The 19250-nt window shown below is 37.9% G+C and overlaps 1 protein-coding gene across 1 annotated transcript in view; it reads right to left on the reverse strand.

The window, feature by feature from the left end:
- PCCA (propionyl-CoA carboxylase subunit alpha) overlaps positions 1-19250 on the reverse strand; it is a 276373-nt gene that overhangs the window by 226614 nt on the left and 30509 nt on the right. The window contains exons 5-6 of the mRNA XM_030446329.1: positions 12556-12669; positions 11004-11057 (exon numbers count right to left, since the gene is read on the reverse strand). Of these exons, the coding sequence (XP_030302189.1) occupies positions 11004-11057; positions 12556-12669 (168 nt within the window). The remainder of the gene's footprint in view (positions 1-11003; positions 11058-12555; positions 12670-19250) is intronic.

Genomic DNA, 19250 nt, shown 5'->3' on the forward strand with positions numbered 1-19250 from the left:
TCAATTCTCACGTAAATATTATGAAGATGGACAAATGTGCAAAACACCCAGTCAGGAATGGGTACATTCTGACAGTAGCCTTATTTTTAACATAAATTTCATAGAACTGCCCAAGATGTCATTAAAAAAAAACATGCACACATCCTAATGTACATAAATTGGTAAGTTTACAAAATTAATGGTGTCAAATCTTAACATAAAACATTATTTGATGAAAACAAGCCCCAAGAATAGGAACACAACTTGCAGCAACTTTTTCCTCCCTGTTTTGTTTGCATTGGGGTGCAGTGAAAAAATCTTCTCTAGAAGATTTGGACTGCACAGTTACAAAAAAAAAACTAATTTTGCCTAGACAGCATCTGTGCAATTAAAAATAAAAACACCAAATCACTCCAAGTTTCAAAGGTTTTAATAATCCAGACAAGCATACTTCAAGAAGCAACTGTAAACCTACATGCTGGAAAATGGGGAGAGAATGTTTGGTGAAAACCACCACCACCCCCCCATCCCCTATTGTAATTTGGAAGATTAAGGAAATTAAAGATTTTATTTAAAGATTATTTGGTTAAGTTCTTTAAATGCTTGGATTAAGTAACATTTTTGTTAAGCATATAGAGATGGCACACAGAACTGATTTTCAAAACCTAAAATAGATAGCTAAATCAGCCTAAATTAAGTACATAAATCCCTCCCAGGAAAGTTTCTTTCAAATACTAATTCAGCTATAAACAGAAATAGGTTGTCAACTTCAGCTGCTTATTTTTTCCTCCTATTTCCTATACCTTATTCCTAGGCTACCATCTCTTTGAGTATGCCTCTTATTTCAAGCCAGGCAAAAACTCCTTTACTTGATTCTGCCAGAATCATCTGCATTAGCTTAAAGACTTGAATGGGGGAGTTGGGAGCATGGGAGGAGGATGCATTTAAACAAAAATAATTTTAGCAGAACAGGGCTACAAAGTGACCACACATACAGTTATCCCAGCAGATCCAAGGAGGGCAATAACCTCTCCTGGGAACAGACACAGCAAGAAGCTACTGGGAGCAGTTCTTTTCTGCCAGCTTGGCCACAGTCAGAACAGCAGCCTCACCACAGGCAAGTAACCTCACCTTCAGGAGCTGAACACACTGGTTGACATTCAGGGAGCAAGTGAGAAACAGCTGCTAGGTTCTACACAAAACACATTAACTTTAAGGAATCACTTTTAATATTTGTGTTTCTGGAATATAATTGCCTTAATTGTTGAAGGCAATATAACTACCAAGTATTATAATTATTTTCAAAAAAACATACAAGTACCAACTCTAGCAGGAACTATTCAGTCGACCCAGTACTCTAAGTTATCAGATGTGTTATTGATCACTGTCATTCAGTCTGAAATAAGTGAATAAAACATGCTGTGCAAACAAACTAGTTTATTTGTAGGCCACCTTTGAAACAGAATGGAAGATAAAATGAAAAGGCAAATGCATACATAATGAGTAGGAAATCTTTTAGAGTTCCAGGGAATTAGTTAAGATTTACAAAAGAGGTCACTGAACACAATGAGGCAGCTGCAGGTACCTTATTAAATTCTTATTCTTACCTGGGAGTCATCATTCCTGTTGCCCTAGCCAAATGCTTTCATTGACAAACCAAGAAAGTTGCTATCCAATAGTGCTTATGTTGGCATGAATTAATAGATTTTTGTTTGAGCATTTCTCCTATGACTGAAGCATCAGAGAGGTGTTCATCTGAGAGAAAAGAAGGCTCAGAAGGATCTCACCAATGCATATAAATATCCAAAAGGAGAATGCAAAGAAGACAGAGCCAGGATCTTCTCAGTGGTGACCAGTGACAGGACCAGAGGCAATGGGCACAGTATGAAATACAGGAGGTTCCCTCTGAACATCCAGAAGCACTTTTTTTTTTGTGAGAGTGGGCCAAGCACTGACACAGGTTAACAAGGAGGAGGTTGTATCCATTCCTGGAGACCTTTAAAAGCTATCTGGGCTGTCTAGGCAACAGCTCTGGGCAGCCCTGCTTAAGCATTGGACCAGATGACCTCCAGAGGTCCCTTCCAACCTCAGCCTTTCAGTGATTCTGTATTTGCTATCTAAAGCAGAAACCAAGTCCAACTGCATTATGTATTCTACAGCCATATGGTAGAAATATGTATCCAGCCTGAAGATACTGTAACAAAGTAGAACATATTAACTGAACAGCTAAGAAGTCATCAAGTGACATTAAACAGCTTAAATACTGCAAAAACCTTCTTTAGTTCTGACATGTCCAAATATAGCTTGCCCTGTATCCTTTACAGCTTCTATTGTTGCTATAACTGGTGGATCTATGCCAACAGTAAAAAATAAAATGGAACTTCATATTTCAATGCACTTTCAGTAACTGTATCTGGCATACTAACAGTGATGCTCTCAACATGCAGAGGTGGAACAGTCTCATAGACCCTGGGAAACAATGATCCCAGAGAGGCTAGAAAAAAAATCTCTAGCAAGCAGTTTTGAAGCAAGTGAATCCTGTGGTATACTGAATAAAGAAGTAGGTTAAGTCTTTTTAGTGTATAAAACTATTCAGAGTATTTGAGCACTTGACATTATTGAAGTAACAGAACATACTCTACAGGTATTAAAAGAAAACTCTTAATCACAACAGATACAACAATGTAAAAAGAACACAACAGCATAAAATAAACCCTAAGTTTGCATAACTAAGTTCTATTCTAATAAATCAACACAATTTTAAGTACTAACAGAGAAAATATTTCCTGAAGTAAGATTGCAGTCAGAATACACACTGGGAAAAAGAAGCCTCCCCCAAAAGTCCACCCAGTCCAGGATAATAGGTCAACTTTAGAAGCAAGTTAATCAAAAGCCTTTCAGCTAACACCTTTTTCCACAGCTTATGCAGAAATCACTCAAATGCCTTTGAAAGAGTTGCCAGCCATGACCCTCCCTTCATGAAGTTCATGCCTGGTCTGAGCAGATCCACTTGGGGTCAAGTAACAAAATCTGATCTAAAAGTGTCAGAATGTCAGACATTAATCCCCTAAAACTCAAACCAGAAAAGCCAACTAAAGTGTGTCAATTAGGAATGAAGAGCATCTTCAATCTTAGTCACTAAAACAGCTGCAGACACAAATACATAGCATCAGTCATCACTACTCAACAAGAGTCTTCAAGCTAAACACTTCAACTAAATAAACTTTTATGCTTCCCTCCAAAGTAATTATCTCCTAGCCTTAGGATGAAAGACATTTAGCAAGTTTATACCCCTCCTCATGTAACATCACTACTAATAGGAAAAGCCCCTTGTGTGTGCACATACAGCATGTGTTTAGAAGACATTCTTCTTGGCTAGTAGAGAGCAACTTCAGCCAACAGATTTTGGTTGATAACTTGCTGAAATTAGTTTTAAACTACACAAATGAACAGAGGATAAAATAAAATTGTGAGAGGGGAAAATGGTTCTATCACATGCATCACTGCTTCAATGTGTTTCAACTCTGTAGTAGCACACATACTATGGAGGCAGGAGGAATATATAGAAATCCCTAGGGTACTCATGAACTACTCAACAGATCATCCATCAGTATAAAAATACATTATTTCTTAAAATACAGGCATAAAACATAAGTTGCTATTTTTAAGGAAGTATTGATTGTGTTGAATTATAAGCTGAAGCTTCATCTTTCTTGTCACAAAAGTAAATTACAATCCACACAGCAACAGAAGTTGTGACTTCAAAGACATCTCATATCTTAACTGTTCAAGTCAAATCCAACTCCACTGGTATCAGTGGGACATGTAGTTTATTTTGGAACCATAGAAGGACATTACATTTGTGAGGTTATCACACTAGCTTACATCAATTATACTGGAATAGGACAAAATTTAAAAGAAAACACCTAAGCTGAGAGTGAACAGTTTACTATAACCAGATAATCAACAGCAGAACAAAAAGGCAGAAAGTGAAAACAATATTACCTACATTAAAATATAATTACATAACATTACACTTGCAAGCCTTCCATTACCACAATACCAAAAACCACAGGTATACACAGCTAATAAAACCACAACTGTGCAAACTAAGAAGGTTTTATGCTCACAACCAGAACAGCAACAATGGAAGAAAGAGAACAGAACAAAGCATTTCAAAAGCAACACACAGGATTCCTGTGAGGTGAGAAGAAGTGCTACTGCAGTGACACTGCTTATCAAGAAATAATGGATTTTTACAAATCAGGATTCCACACATCCATCCATCTGCAGAACCACACACCCTAAGAAGTGTGCTAAAGTGATGCTGTTGAAGGATGCTGTTAAAATTTCCTCATGGGAAATATTACATGACTTATGATAGTCCAGACAAGCAAAAAGCACTGATATGTTCTTGAACCATACACACAGCATTAAATCATTCCAGAAATCATGCAAGCCTACAGTTCATCCACTGAAAGTCTCAAGTTGCCAGACACTAAACACAAAATCTCTTGATTTAAGTAAAGATTCTACTTAGAACAGCTGCACATGTTAAAGCTTTTAACCTAGGCCACTTCAAAAATATGTAGCTTTAAAAAAACTTTAAAACTAAGATTTACTTTAAGGGGAAAACAAACAGGAGAGAGAAAAAACCAACACACACACACAAGCATTAAGATTATGAAGTTAAGTAAATGACTCAAATGGAGGAAGAGTATTTTCGTTACAATTCACAAAAATCTTTGGCAAAACACTACCCCATCTCTATAAAAACACACACATAGGTATACACAATAACTGCAGATACACACCTTGATACTTAATGGGTTTTTTGTAAGTTCAGACATAAGCCTGCACTTGAAAAAAGTTCTCTAGATATATATAGCAGTTGCCAAAGACCACGATTTGGAAGTTGTAATAGGGAAGTGGCATTAATTTTTTCCACAGCATAAGCAATCTTAAATAGGACATTAAAGGCAAAACATAAGCCACCATATGCTTTTAGCAAAGGCCTATACAGTTTCCTACAGCAGTGTAATTCCACTCCCCTTCTTTCACAGGTGGAGGTGTCTAAGACAACAGTTCAGGTGACTCAGCTGCATTATTCTAGTTCACATCCACTAACAGAGCACTAGTAATGTCTGAAAAACCCTGACCATGATTTAGTATGGGCAATATTTATCCCTCCCATATATCTGACACACCTTAATACAGATTATTCAGATTTTTTTTTATGAAAAAGAGTTTACTTGGAGTTAAAAACAAGAGTAGAACTATTCAGAAGCTGAATGTTATGTAGTCACTCATCAGAATTACATGCTCACAGACAGATTTTCTGGGGGGCAAACTGGTGACCTGTTCACCTCAACAAGTACACGGCCTGAACTCCACCACACAGCAGTGGGGCACAGACTCTGGTCTCCATCAGACAATGCACCTTAAACCACCACAGGCACTGGTGGTAGCCACCTGGCCACTTTGGTAGGCAATGACATACTATGCACTGCAGGACAAGGTGAAACACCCATAACAACAGATCTGTCTGCCTCATCCCCTGAAGAATAAACTCTGAAAGTAGTTTCTTGACACCAAGTTTCCAAGTTGCCTTTTTCCAACCACCACTTTGCCATTTAGAAAGAACAAATGCTTACCAGTTACACAGATTGCCAGGCACAAAGCCAATGCACAGAGGAACAGCATGAGAATCTTACCAAGTGCTTCCCAGAAACATAATGTCTGCTGAATCATGATAGGGGAACTTCAAAATTATGGATTCCTTTGGGTTCACCTGAAAAGTTCTTCATTTTACCTTTTCCATCTCAAACTTAGCAGCCATTAGCAAATGTGTGATTGACCATTTCCATATACATTGTTTGCCCATTTATTTCAGACAATACATTGTTGTGGTTTTTTTTAATTCCACCAAGAATGTTAATCTAGCTTCAAAGCTAAAAAGAAATAGTGCTGGGTGCTTTGTTCTCCCCTTAGTCATGCTGAAGAGTAGTTCCAAAAGGGCACAAAAGATGCATTAAAAAGGTTACACCAGAAATTTTTTAGAAGTCCTCATCTTATTCCAAAATTAAATCCTTTTGTTTCACCATGTTTGACTTCTGTTGCAAGGAGGGAATTTTGGCAGAAGGTAGTAGCTGGTTTTTTCTGCAGCAAGAAACAGAGCATCAGGACAGTATTGTCAAGGATGCATTCAAAAGAGGAATCGCATTTGTAACCTTAATTCTTATAATTTTGTGAGATTTTATGCACAAGTTCCATAGGTTTCTTGAGGAAAAAACAAAATGCACCACCTATGAAAGTAGGAACTGTAGCATATACATACAAGAGATCAAAATACACTGAAGATAAGCTTGCAAAATTGTAATTTTCATACTAGACTTTGCAAAGGAATAGTGTTAATATAGCTGATTACATTTTTACACAGCAGCTTCAAGGGACTTTGAGACAGAGGGGAAAGGAGGACTTTATTTGTGTTTTCATTAAAAAGAGGAAAAGTGATCTCATCATGAGCAACTGCAAGACCAAGTCACAATGCATCAAGTTAAAGCTCCCAATCATTATAAGAACTCAACTACAGAAGACTCCTACTTGGCACTAACATCAGGTAGACCACAGAAAGAAACACTGATTCTGGAATAACTGGTGTGCAACCCAGCTGCATGCTTATTTTTTCCTCACTCTCTTCTTCCCCATTCCCTTCATCATCCATGATGATCGACAACCTCCCAAGCTGGGAGGAAGTGTGGACCAACTCGAAGGCAGGAGGGCTCTGCAGAGGGACCTGGACAGACTAGAGAGCTGGGCCGATTCCAACGGGATGAGGTTCAACACGGCCAAGTGCCGGGTCCTGCACTTTGGCCACAACAACCCCATGCAGCGCTACAGGCTGGGGACAGAGTGGCTGGAGAGCAGCCAGGCAGAAAGGGACCTGGGAGTCTGGATTGACAGGAAGCTGAACATGAGCCAGCAGTGTGCCCAGGTGGCCAAGAAGGCCAATGGCATCCTGGCCTGTATCAAAAACAGCGTCACCAGCAGGTCCAGGGAGGTGATTCTTCCCCTGTACTCAGCACTGGTTAGGCCACACCTCGAGTACTGTGTCCAGTTCTGGGCCCCTCAGTTTAAGAAGGATGTAGAGGTCCTGGAACAGGTCCAAAGGAGGGCAACCAGGCTGGTGAAGGGACTCGAGCACAGGCCCTATGAGGAGAGGCTGAGAGAGCTGGGGCTGTTCAGCCTGAAGAGGAGGCTCAGGGGAGACCTCATCGCTCTCTACAACTACCTGAAAGGAGGCTGTAGCGAGGTGGGAACTGGACTCTTTTCACAGACGACCTTCAACAAGACAAGAGGACACAGTCTTAAGTTGTGCCAGGGGAGGTTTAGGTTAGATATTAGAAAGAATTTCTTCACGGAGAGGGTGATTAGGATATGGAATGGACTGCCCGGTGAGGTGGTAGATTCTCTGTCCCTGGAGACATTTAAAAAAAGACTGGATGTGGCACTCAGTGCCATGGTCTAGCAACTGCTCCGGTGGGTCAAGGGTTGGACTAGATGATCTCCGAGGTCCCTTCCAACCCGGCTAATTCTATGATTCATGCAAAAAAAAAAAAAAAAGGAGGAAATAAAGAATCACTGGGACCACAGACCAATCATCAAGCATTTGACATATTAAGAGACCTGACACAGCACTCCCACCCCTCACCACAACAGCTGCATGGAGGTTTGCAAGCAAGGAAAGGAAAATGGCAATTTCAGAAAAGTATCTGTTCTGACTACTGGCCAACCACAAGGCTTATGTTAGTCTCACAGCTTTTTCTTTGCCATATCTCAAAGGCCTGCTGCAGAGAATACACAGGATAGTGTCTCAGAAAGGCTCTGTATCAATTTTATGTAATGGGAAACATTACGCAAGCTAACTTAAATACAGATGTCACTAGTAAATTCAGCTAGAACAGGAAGGTACAAACTAATCTTGAAGCTCTGAACAGCATCTGGCAAAGGAGATTAGAATTTTTAAATTTTAATGTCACAAAAGATTTCTACTGTGCCTTTGGCTTTATGACAGTACTGATTATTACACCATTATTCCTGGAAGGAAGAACTGCTTACATATAAATATATTTACTTAAACTACAAGTAACAAGCTATGCACTGAATTTTATAACATTGATCACTTTTATAAAGCAACCTGGAGAGATCACTTCTGAATTAAAATTAGAATGCAAAGTAAAATGCTAAAGAACTACACTCACTCACACAAACTCATGTTTTGTTAATTCTACAGAACAAGGGATGTTATAAGCATTAATACTAGGAGTATTTCCAAATAATTCGTACTAAAACATCAACCTTTAAGTAGTAAACCTCTGGGTTTAGGGCACCTTTGATACATTCTGTTGATACAAATGACAAGGATCCCCTTTTCTGTCCAGCAACAGCAACCAAAACATATATATGAAGGGACTGAATGCACCAACCTTTCTATTGGATTACAAGGAACAACATGCCAGATATTCACCTACTGATTCTTTTTTGGAGCTTTTGTTTTGGAAACAATCGATCATGTATACTTGTGCTCTCCCCTCCATTCTAAAAAAAGAAGAAAATTATGTTTCTGAAGAAGGAAAAGGACTATAAATATCTATCAAGATCTTCACAAGTACTGTGTGCTATTCCATGTATTGTTTAGACAATAGTGAACAAAAATACGTGCTTTTGTTCCAATCACACACAGTGCTATTACATGTGAACTGTCCCTCCAATGTGTTAAATGAAGACAAAGCTTTGCTTTGAACTCATTACTGCTCCTACAGATTGGCAAGTTTCATAAAGTTTACTGTATTTCTGTTTCCATATCTAGGTAGTTCATTTTAAATGTACAGATACACATCAGGAAATAAGCACAGGGTTCACAAATTTCATCACTATTTAAAGCACAAAAAAACAAAATAGTGCACATGGGAAGAAAAGGATAGAGAAAGAAAACAGAACAAGAACATCCTTCAGCAACGTAACAACTGTTTTAACATTTGTTATGGACTTCTACACAGAAAAGAAACAGCAGACAAGTTTTCTTCCTAAATACATTACTCACAGTATCTTGGGGGAAAAAAAAAAAAGCAGCAGCCTTCAGTGATAAAAAGGCTTAATTTCACCAGTTCTCACTAGGGGTTTGATATTCTAGACACTGACATGAAGGGAAGTATGATTGTATCTTAATTAAGACTTCAAATAGTGTATTTCAGAAAGCAAATCAGAAATACCTTGTTTTATTACATTTTTAAAGAAGCCAACATAATTAAAAGTTATTTTGAGACTGCAGCAATAACACAAACTTGAATACGCTTTGAGTCACTACACTATTTCAGGAATTCACTGTTCCAAGGATCTGAGTGAAAAGACAAAAAAATAGGATGGCAGTGAGGATCTACAAGCATGTTTGTACTTCCTCCATTTTTTGCTTAACCCTGCCAAAAAGTGTGTTCCAAACTGTCACTAATAGTGTAATTTCCCTCATCAAAAATAACCAGATTAATAGGTATTACACTCAGTTCAGAGTAATAGCTATCAAATTTCAAACTTTGGCAGCAAAATATACAGCAAAATTGCATGAGCAAGCACTTCCATTTCATTAATTTTTGTATTACTAAACAAATAGGAACTGCCAACTAAAGCTAGTTAAATTGATGGTCCAATCCAGTGAGAACAGTTATAAATTAACCCAGGAATCTTCCCTGTAAAAAGAGGCTCTGGTATATCATGCAGAAAAACAATAAAAGAAAGCTGTTGAACTGCATTAAAATAATATGTAAGAGATTACTCCAGATTTGGCAAATCCTGGCAAGCATCAAGTGTTTAGAACTTCTTTCAGCTTTAACATTACCACCATTCAGCAACCAGCAGGATGCATTCAACATCACTCAGAACCTACACTTGCTTTTACTTTGGGGCTTTTAAAAATGTTCTCCTTAATGAGCAGGTGATATTCTCTACCACCAAAGAACCAATTAAATACTAAGGGTCTATGCTACAAGTAGAACTCAAGGCAAAATGGACAGAGTCAAAGAAGAGATGTGGAAACAAGAGCTATTCCACAAATTTATCTTACTGCCTATAAAGCAAGATGTTTTGTTCAGCTACATGATTCATTTACTCTGAAATTTCAGGTAAAAAGCTGTTGCAGCTACAAACTTTGTAAGAATGTAATACCTGCTTATCCTTATTCTCAGTGAAACCAAGAGACAACAACACCTGATCTGCAGTGACAACACATACAGTACTCACTCAGGAACATTCTTAATCATTATGTGTACATTCTCCGAGCACTGTTCAAATTTATAAGCAGCTGCATTAAAGTTTTTTGGAAAAAAAAAGTAAAAGGGCCATATATCTGTTTCTGTAATTAAAAAAAAACACTGAAGAGATTGTGAATAATAATTTCTATTAATTCAGACACAGAGTGAAAACAGCACTCTCTTAGGTCCTAGGTCCCTTCAGAAAATACAGCTCCATGATACACAGCCTCCAGCAGAGAAGTTAGTTTTTAAACAGCTTTCTGTTTCCATCTTGAAAGTGCAACAGCTTTCTTTCCCTACCTTGAAACTGCAGTTCAGCACCTTCTCAGGGCTGCTGATACAGCTGTTCACCAGCTGTGCTATGAATCACCAAAATGATCACTTTACAACAGCTACTTCTAGCCTACATCATTTGAGTGACCCAGTTTTACAGAGCAGCCTCAAACAGCACAGGCAACAAGTGAAAGCAACAAAAGGTTCTTACATACTTGGTAAAGTTCTTACAAATAGGCACCTCACCTCCCTTTTCCTTTTTCCACACAGGCTGCAATTTCATCCTCAAAACACAGGAAGTCCACAGGCACAAAAAGCATACAGAAGTTCCCCACCTTATCTTCTCTTATAGCTGCTTTGAATTGGTATATTGATTCCACAGATACCTAAAATTACTACAACCCACCTAGTGCATCACTCACAGCCAAGCAAACACAAGTAACTTACCAAACGCCTAGCAAATTCCTTATTTTCTGAAAGAAATCCATATCCTGGGTGTACCTTGAAAAAAAAAATAAAATTAAGCTGATTGAGTTCTGAAGCACAACATCAAATTTGTTAGAACCTTTTCAGACACAGGGAAAAAGGAAGTAGACCACTAAGCATTTAAATCAGTTGAATGACCTAGGACACAGCTTTATCTGCCCTGAGTTGCCAAGACCCACTAGCTGAAGCTGCCATTTCTCAAACATTCATTCCTTACTTGACATGGGAGGAAGGTGCTGTTTGGAGAGCCATGGACGCACTGCCTTGGGCGTTTTGCCTTCTGCTCTTTTTAACTCCATTTTGCCACATTTATCTCATTGTGGACTTCGACATATATGCTCATCCATATTATTTTTAGTAACCACTATAAAGTATTCCTCACTCCGGAATATTTCATTAGCACCGATCACATCAGTGATCTCATTGTCCCACCATAAGCCTCCTGCTTCTGTCGACCCCTGCTGGAAAGCATCACGTACTGCCTCAATCTGAGCCGCGCACCCTTACATGCTGCCTGCTTCGCTATCCACATCCCCACAATACACCTAGAAAAATTACTGCTGAAGGGTGTGAGAAAGAGTGCAATTTACTCTTTGAAATCCATATAAGAGTCTTGATCCAACACATTTTGATAGCCATTTTATTCCCCTCCTGTAAAGAGCCTAAACAACTAGGTTTCATGTACAGGAAGTAAATAGTTTTTATCTTTATAGGAAAGGTTTTGGCTGCTGAAAGCATTATACCAAAACCTCATCTTTGGAAGAAACTACAATGCTGACTCAAACTTCCAGAGTAATTAGTGTTGCTCATATATACCCAAATTTTACTTAAGTAAACTCTGTGTACAGTAGGTGTGAATAATAAATACGTTTATTTCATTGACAGAACAAAGAACATCAGGCACATGAACATGACTATTCCTGTCAGGCTTTGAATCTCTGGCTAATTTGATGGGAGACAGGCAAAACAGCCCAGATTTATACATGCAAGCTAAAGCACATTTCGTAAACATTCTGAAATAAAAATAATTATGGGATGCACCATTTACCCTACCTCCCTGCACGCAACATTTACATAATTTAGAAAGCAGTTCAAACTAAGTGTAAGCAAAAGCCTTTTTAGACACACTTTGTAAAACATTCAAAAAAAGCCATTATGGCATATAAAGGGTTAGTGCTCAAAACTAATTGGGATTTTTTTTTTTCCCCCAGCAAATTTGGAAATGAACTGAAGCTGCTCCCTGGTGTGAAAGCTGAATCCAGCAGCCACCTGCAGGATCAGCGACCAGCGCTGCCAGATGCTACAAAGCCTTTGATTTCCAGTAGCTATTTCGGACACATTTAACTCATGTGACATGAACTAACTGGAATAGCATATTCAATCACTTCCCACACACACACACACACACACCTTTAAAAAAAAAAAAAAAAACAAAACCAAAAAACCACAACAACTCTGGCTTTTCTGCTTTCTATATATGAAACAGCTGCAGCAGATACTCATTCAGACTCACAGCTTGGGCCCTGGTTTTCTTAATGACTTCCATGATGGCATCCATGTTGAGGTAGCTTTTGCTGGTGGGAGCTGGTCCAACACAGGCAGCTTCGTCCGCCATTTTCACGTGAACCTGAAGAGGCAATATTCCACATTAACAGATGCTCCCAGCAAAAAGAATTACCATCATCCTGAAATATGCACACAAATCCGATTGTTTCAAAGATAATTTACATACCAGAACCACTCTAAAATACACACTGAAATTACCAACGCTGACATATTGAGAACTCGCACAATAACATTAAATCTCATTTCATTTAACTCCAAGCTTATGTCACTGTCAAAATGTTTTACTATGGCAATATATTATTTTGAATTTGATTAAACAAAATCATGACAACTATAATTTCAGCTTCCTATACCGATCATCTATATGTAAATTCAGACTAAAAACTACTTTGTTACATGTAACCAGGGTAGCCTAATATCTTAATACTTAATAACAAACATTCATGACCAGTTCTAAGCAGGCTCCCCAGGAAGTTGGGGATAATTAGAGTGAATTGAATGAAGGGATGCAGCGAGTGTCCCTGCACAGCATCAGGTCAGCACCATGCACAAATTAAAGCCTATGACTAAAGAGTTCAATATCACTACACATGAACCAGAAAATCTTGAGAATTATTTAAGCAGGCTCATGTTTGATTCCTAATCCATTGTATCCTCATTTATATGCATTTGCCAAACATTTTTAAGTCAAATCTGAACTGTACAAAAGGGGCAAACACTTATGATGTTTTACCAGGAAAAATAGCTATGTTTGAGAAGTTAGATGCCTACCTAGAGCTCATATGCACACTTAACCTTAAAGAAAACTTACAAAAGTTTAATTACATTCTTCAACTTGTTTTCCGAGTTCAGAATACTTTTAAGATAGATACACACAGACCCAAGAAACAAAACAAATCAGCTTTTCTTCATTATGCTCTTTTCTTGTAAGCTCCCTTTCAGAATGTATTAAAGAAAGCATGCCATTGCTTAAACTATGCAAGAATATATTAGCCATATATCAGTCCAACTTATTTATACTGACAGTTTGGCACTTCCAGTGCTTACCAATTTTAAGTTATTTTTATGGTGTATTTCATAGTCTTCAGCATTCAAAACTGAAAACACCTTGTAAAAGAGTATTCCTTTAGAATATTATTTATATGTGAAATTTTAAATATTTTTATTTATGAACACAATTTTTTATTGGTGAAAAGCAACTTTACTTGCCAGTAGTATGAAAGCTGTCAAGCATGACTAACTTGTATGAAGTACTGTAGCTCAATAGTATATGAGCCCATGTTTCCTCATTCAGAGGAAATGCATCTAGGAAAAAAATATAGAAACAATGACAAGCACTAGTCAAACAATGAGAATTAACGTGATAATGAGGAATAGCTATTTGGGTAAATATAACAAACACATACCAACCAGCACAGGAGTCACTTAAGTGTTTTACTTTTTTCTTCACTGTTACTAATGTTTTTCTGAACTTCTGAAAAGTTAATCCTACCATTGGGAAGGAAAAGAACTTGCCATTTAGTTCCAAGTTCCCTTCCAGGTGATTCTCTTAAATAGCTTCTAAATTTGCTGTATACTTGAGGAGCTAAGAGCTCAGATAGCCTCCTGGAATTGTAACACACTTCATATTTGAATTATTGCTTTTGTAGTGGTAAAATAAAACCATTGTGAGTTACAGCATTGACCTCACATTAAAAACAAAGCACAACCAAAACACCCTGACCACTAGCAGAGAATCATGCAGCAGGATTTTAAGCTGCTAGGTGTACTTACTAAAAACCATTAAGTCAGTTATCTATTTTGATCAAATACTATCAAGATTAGCCTGCCTGTCATCCTTCCTGGAGCACTAAGTACAAGGAACAGCATAGTCTTTGCATATCCTTATTTGCATGATCAATTTATATGCTTAAGGTTGTTGTTTTGAATTCCAACAGGGTTCACGTGTCTAAACAGAAGTTATTCAAGCTTAAGCACAGTTAAACATGTATACTTCACAAAACCAAATGCTTTCTTTTACTTAGCTATTTTTAGGTATCAAGAGGAAAAATATTTCTCACCTCCCAGTATCAGAAGTAGCCATAGAAGCTACAGCAAAGCCATTGATTTTATACATAAGCAGTCTTGTGTACTTTCCCCCACCCTTTTCTCCCCTCTTCCAAAATATTTTGTTACTTCAGCTCTTCAGAGTTTTGACTCTCTCCTTTCCCACATTCCCCTGTAATCTGCCAAACCTATTTCTCCTTGTTTGCCTTACTGCCAGTTGGCAGTGCATTCTCCAGTTCAGTGCCATTTCATCTTTGCATACACCCTAATACACCACACATGGATATAACTGGACAGAAAAATAGTAGCCTGAATATATTTATATTACATTTTACCTCATCACCTGCTACAGAGCACCAAGCAAGCCTCAAGGGCAAGGAAGTCTCAGTTCCTCCCCACTAGTTCAAAAAACAGATTTTCAGGTTGCAATGACATGTCTTTAACCTATGAATCCTTCTAATATCTACTTTTGTAAATTATTAAACCAGACCACTTGTAATCTGGAAATAGATCTGTTCCTTTTTAGTAAATCAGTATGACAATTTTTCAGTTTCTTTCACAACACACTGTAGTTCATTAATACTACAAATACCACAATACAATCACAGGACAGAATTTACAGTGTAGTACATAGAAATAAAGTAACACTAGTTACTAGCAAACATTGCCCACAAAAAAGTGTCATAATTCCCATCTTTACTACTAAGAGCACATAATTCACACTACAATTCCATCAATCTTTTCCTCTGTAGAAGCTGACTTTTAATGCAGCTTCTAGGCATTATCTTCTACCTAACCAGCCCAGAAAAGCCAGCAACCACTTTTCCTCAAGCACTACAAATTTCAAATACCTTTATTTTCATATTCAAAGGGTGCTTAAGTACTTAAATCACACAGTCCTAGGTACTCAAAACTTGCCCCTAACTTACTAAAGCAAGAACTTCAGAAGTGTGATTTCACACTTTTGTTTTAGTGTACAGAAACAATATCAACAAAATAAAGAAGCAAGTCCCAGGAGGTTCTTGAAGAAATGCAATTCCTTCATAAATATTAGAATTGATCCTGCAAACTCAAGCATGAATGGATTACAATAAAAGCTACAAAAGCAGACAAGCCCTAAAGTGCTAAATGTTTTCTGCTGCAGGTTTTAATCATACTGGACTACCTGTGTCTCAAAAGATACATTTCCAGCAGCTACAAGAACCTACTGTTACAGAATACAAACAACTCAAAATCATGCAAAGACACCTTATTTGTGTAAAAAGAGTTTAATTTCTGTATTCAAAGTAGTATATTTCTTAAGGGCTAATTATACTGCAGCAACAACAGAAAGAAAAAAGATTCACCAAAACCTGCTGAACGATCATTTTACAGAACCCTCCACTTAATTCAAAAACTACAGATCGGATTCAGCCATCCACATCCCTATATATGCTTGTTGAAACTTTGGAAATCCATCCCCAGAAACACCCAATCAGCCCATCACAGCCTCCTCAGCTCTGGACCTATGACAAATAAACTACTTGTTAAATCCAGAATATTGTTAGGAGTCCTACCAGATGAGCATTACAATGAATACTCTTAAACAATGCAACTAGTCTTTAGATTCCGGTATGAAGAGGACAATCTGAAGGACAAAAATTATTTCATTGCACAATACTTCATGACCACCTATAGATACAAGACTTGTATCAATGGTCATCTGTTTGCAAAGCTCGTTTAGGCCCAGGAGCCATCTTCACAGCAAGGCCCAGGAACAGCTTCATGTGTCTTCACCACATTCCTGGCAAATTGGGATGGTAAAGCAAGGAGTCCAACAGGACCAGGTCCATTTTTGGCCTGGACTGGTTCCAGCCACCACTCCAGGCTACAGCAGCTCTCAGAGTGAAAACTGCAGTAACAGGTAATAACAGCAGCAGCAATGTGTTTTGGAGAGCCTCCTTCTACATCATGTTTCAGTATTTCAGGAGGATTTATAAACTAGGTCTGATGACATCAAGATACCCCACCCACCCACCCCCCAGAAGAGAAATAAGCCACTCCAAATTTTAGATATAAGCACCACAAAAATACTTCATCCACTTTGCAGGAGATAACCCGATTAAGAAAGACTACACTACATCAGCCCTACTAAGTACCCAAATTACCCAGATTGTGTAAGCTCTCCCTCACCCTGGAGCAAAGCACATGCACTCATTTGATAGCAGCATGTTCTCTTGCCTAGCCATACCCTGAATTTGCTAAATTATTTCCTTAACCAAATCTGTACCTCAATCCGAGATCAGAATCAGTAACTTACTCCTTAAAATATCCACATCACTCAGATGTTCTGTTCAACTCAGCAAAATCAAGGTAACCTTCTCCAGGAGTCAACTCAGCTGCTGCAGATTGCTGGTTGAAATCTGTATTATAAACAAGTCACATTTATATTTGAATGCCCCTCAATATTTAAACAGTTTTCTTGGTATAGAAATAAAACATAGGAAAAAAATATTTTAAGGCACAGAACTAGAATATTTTCAGTACACATGCAATCTATAAAACAACTGAAGATACTATCGGAATTTACAGATCTCTAGCATCATAATTATTCAGTGACTCCAGAATTTATGTTCTAATGGACCAGATTTGCACTAGAAGTGCTCTTCACCCCGATTTGTTTTTTAGCAATTCTCATCCACTAATTCCAAAAGGCTGATTTTGCCATGAAAGTCACAGGGACAACAACAAAAAATTACATCTACATACCTTCTGATAAGAGTTTATCACCCACATAGTTTCCACAGATTCTGTATTTCAGCAGTTTCCGATATTCATCATGTGACAGATGCCATTTACTTCAGTGTAAATGCCTAATTAACACATACACACACACTTACTCCCCCCACTCCTCCATGTCTGAGGAGGTAAATGTCTGGGATTCCCCAGTGTCCCAGTTTTTCAGAGCAGGTCACCCTAACACATCCCCAGGTCTCAATACAAGTTGTTATTCATGCAGCAGAGACACTTATATTGAGTTGCAAGACACATTTTTACCCCAATTCTTTTGTACAGTTTCAGAATTTATATATAGAGGGAAACTGTTATATGTTCATATACAGTTTTAATCAAACCTAAGAAACAATTTTAAAAACCTCAGTGAAGACAAGACTTCTGTTTGGTACACTAGATAAGATCTTGAACATTGTTTAAAGAAAGAAATCTAATCAAACAAGTCATTCTCCTTTTATAGCTCAAATCAATATTACACACTGAAAAAACATCCGTTGGTGTAAGTGGATTCTCTTAATTGGCCCAAACTGCATAATACCGCTCAGCAAGACAAATCACAATTAGCTCAACCCATAAAATAGGGCTAATGAGTAAATCCTTTGTAAGGTAGCTAAAAAAACCAACCACCTCCAATCTTGCCAGCACCACTGCCAAAAGAGACAGACAAAACAGAACAAAAAAGCTTGTGGCATTGAACAGTGCTGAATTACAACAAAAATCAAATGGATGCAAAAAAGGTTCAAATATACTGCTTTGCCAAAAACACATCTTTCATCTGACCTAAGTGTCTTTAACAGCTTCCCACTAAAATACACACACCAATAATACAATAAATCTGTGTGCTTAGTGAGTCTATGGTATTCATACGGCCTTTGAAGCACTTTCTGCAAAGAAATACTGCCCCACAATGACTGTATTTAACCCTAAAGTGAAACAATGGAAACATTTCTGAACCACATGAAAAGCAGAACTGTGAAAGCCATAAATAGTGTAACTATCCCTTATTTTTCACATTTATTTTTACTCAGCATTTCAAACATCTAAATAAAAATTAATACAATTAAAGTCAACCTACAGAGTCAGTATTAGAAGCTTTCTCTACAAGCCTATTTTATATCTTGGATTTTTTTTTTAATTTGATGGCACACAAATAGTTATGTGAAGACTAAAGTAGAACAATTCTTCCATTGCTTTCCTCCCTTTGGGTTGGTAAAGAGTATTTACTTACAGTCCCCTCCAAGTCTACAATGACTCAAAATAGCCCACCCGTTAGCATCCACGGGGTTAGACCCTGGGTTAGCAGATACCAGCCAAGAAAAGAAATATTAGCACCCTTTCCTACACTCCCTGCTCCTGCCCTTCAGTTTGCCAGCTATTTGAAACTTAAAAAGACAAACAGCTTCACTATTTGCCTCAAAAAACCCCACAGATTTCAACTAAAATTAAAATGTAAGGATACAGGTTGAATTGAACAGTCTTGAAAAGAAAGACTAACCAGGCAAGGTTTCCAACCAAGAACAAGAGGTTGTACTTTTCAACACCAAGATTTTTACATGTTCTCATTCTCATTTAAAAATGAATCTTTTTCTGGTCTTAAAGAAAGTCACTTCAAACCCCTCCCATGAATAAAGGTCCGAAACCTTGTTGGCTGCCAGAAAAACAGCCAGTTTTACTTGACAAGGATCTCAACAACAGGAAAGAACCCCCTCACTGCATCTAGATCACAGTACTGTCAAAACCAGACCACGTTATGGCTGCTCTGCAGGGATATTCTGTTCCATTTGCTGAGACAAACAAGGAAATGAGAACCCAGAGACATTACAG

Source organism: Calypte anna, chromosome 1, assembly GCF_003957555.1.
Source record: "Calypte anna isolate BGI_N300 chromosome 1, bCalAnn1_v1.p, whole genome shotgun sequence".
NCBI lineage: Eukaryota > Metazoa > Chordata > Aves > Apodiformes > Trochilidae > Calypte > Calypte anna.